Source organism: Morone saxatilis, unplaced genomic scaffold, assembly GCF_004916995.1.
Source record: "Morone saxatilis isolate NCDOM2014 unplaced genomic scaffold, NCSU_SB_2.0 Contig5, whole genome shotgun sequence".
NCBI classification, from domain to species: Eukaryota; Metazoa; Chordata; class Actinopteri; family Moronidae; genus Morone; species Morone saxatilis.
The window spans coordinates 369,148-371,296 of record NW_023340095.1 but is presented as its reverse complement, the minus strand read 5'-3'; the positions used below and the strand labels follow the sequence as shown (position 1 = coordinate 371,296).

Below are 2,149 nucleotides of genomic sequence, written 5' to 3'. Positions count from 1 at the left end.
GAAAGTTGTTACATTATAACAAACGTTGAACACTTTGCTGTAACATTCTGAGGATGTTTTAGAGACGTTTCATCTATAAAATGTTATAATAATGTAATAATTTTACAATATTATAATAAAATATCACCACAGCACATTTCTCTAATGTTTTTAAAGCCAGTTATCCTGCTCTGAAATAATAACACTGTGGGCGGTGACGACCCCTCCGCTCCACTAGGTGTCCTCGTTCTTGGTTTCAGGTTGTTGGGGGGGCGGAGAATCACCAGGGTCATTATAAAGTCTGGTCCACAAACAAAGCTGGGCTGTTTCCATCCACACATACAGATTAACGAGGGGAGAAAAGCCTTAAGTGCATCGGTAAATAATCGCTGCTTTAAAAGAAACAAAGAAATAAAATCCTATTCTTCAGTAACATTTCTGTTTCTATCGCTCAGTATTACAGTTTTAGTGACTTTACGCTCCTTTAGTTTATTGTTTATCTGCAGATTAGAGGTTATAAAATAAATAAAAGCATAAAAGCTCAAAGGAGAAACTCATCGGATACAATTTCACGTCTTTGCATCGTTAAAATCTGATTTATTTATTTATAATTATTAGTAGAGGTTCTGTTGCTGTATCCATATGTTGAGAAATGTGATTATTATTCATTTTTCAAGCTGCTTTAGAAAAACAAAAGACATAAAATAATATAATAACTGTATCATATGGATCACAATCAGCTGATCAATACGTCTGTGTATTGTTCAATAATCTGGTGACACAATAATTATCACGATACCGAGGTTACGGTTCAATTTACTGCGATTTATTGAGACATAAAGAACAGTCCGACGTCTGCATGAACTCTGACTTTTGAAGTATTTGTACTGATCATCTGACATCTGGTGGAAATTGATCACGTCTGTCAGAATCGAATATCGAATCGTCACAATATGATATTTTTCAGTATTTTCTTACATCAATAGTTGCTTCATTTTTAATGTATCAGATGGTTGTATAAAGTGTAAATATTTTATCTTTTATTGTATTTTATTGTATTTTTATTCACTTTTCCTTGAGCTGCTGTGTAAATGTTTTTATTTATTTGATTTTATTTCATCTTATTTTAACTTATTCTATCTTCTCTTTATGCATTAAAATGTGCCATCTCATAATATTTTAAAGTAATTTTACCTGCTAAGCTACCACACTTATAATATAACATAATATAATATAATATATACTGTAAGGACTGTGGCATTATTAAGTGTTTTACCTCCTCTGTTATCTCTAAAGAGTAATTATTAAACTCCACAATTACCAATATTTAATTAATTAATCAATCAATGCGGATGCAAATCAACCAATACAATAACTGATATGTATTTGTTATTGATAATTCAATATCAATAATGCAAATACTCAGAATTATAAATAATAAACATATAAATTACTACAATTACTGTAAATAAAGTTTATTTTTTTGTCGTTTCAGCAGTTTTTCTAATTCATAATAAAGACTTTCATGTTTGTGATGTTGACAAATAACATTTATTTAATTATTATTTTATTTTTTTTATATTTATTATTACTATATTTACCACTTGCCACTTTAAATACAGTTACATTTTTATATATTGTTTTTACATTTTTAGTAATTTTGTAACTTTTTCTAATTCATAAAATCACTTTGTAATATTAATTTGTTGACATTAATCTCTTCATTAATTAACTGAATACTGTTTGACTTTACTATTATTATAATTATAATAATTATGAATTGATTAACGGTGTCCCCACAGAGCCTCCCTACCTTCTGGATCCTGCCGTCCACGTCCAGGTAAATGACCCGGTAGGAGGACGAAGCGGAGCCCATAGTGCCCTCTCCTCTCCCCGGCGTCGGTGCGTGGCTGTGCGGTTCCTGCTGCGGGCTCCGTGTCGCCGCTCCGCTCCGTTAAAACAACACCGAGAGTGGAGTCAGCGGTGAGACACCATCCCACCTGCCTGTCTGTCTGTCTGTCTGTCTGTCGGTGGTTAACTGTCTCTCTCCGCTCTGTCGCCTCGCGCTGTCTAACCGCATCTCATAAAGCCTGTCCACGCGCGTCCCCGCCTCCCTCACTCAGAGCTCCGGGGTCCGCGCTCTCACACGCACACGCTCACACACACACAC

The 2,149-nt window shown here is 34.3% G+C and overlaps 1 protein-coding gene across 2 annotated transcripts in view; it reads right to left on the bottom strand.

Moving 5' to 3' along the window:
* Nucleotides 1-2,101, bottom strand: part of pde9a (phosphodiesterase 9A) — a gene marked incomplete at its 3' end in the record, with an annotated part of 27,623 nt that extends 25,522 nt beyond the window's left edge. The window contains 1 exon segment of one of the 2 annotated variants that reach the window (XM_035676731.1): nt 1,793-2,101. In XM_035676731.1, the coding sequence (XP_035532624.1) occupies nt 1,793-1,855 (63 nt within the window). 2 annotated transcript variants of the gene reach the window in all.
* Between the last annotated feature and the right edge of the window lie 48 nt (nt 2,102-2,149).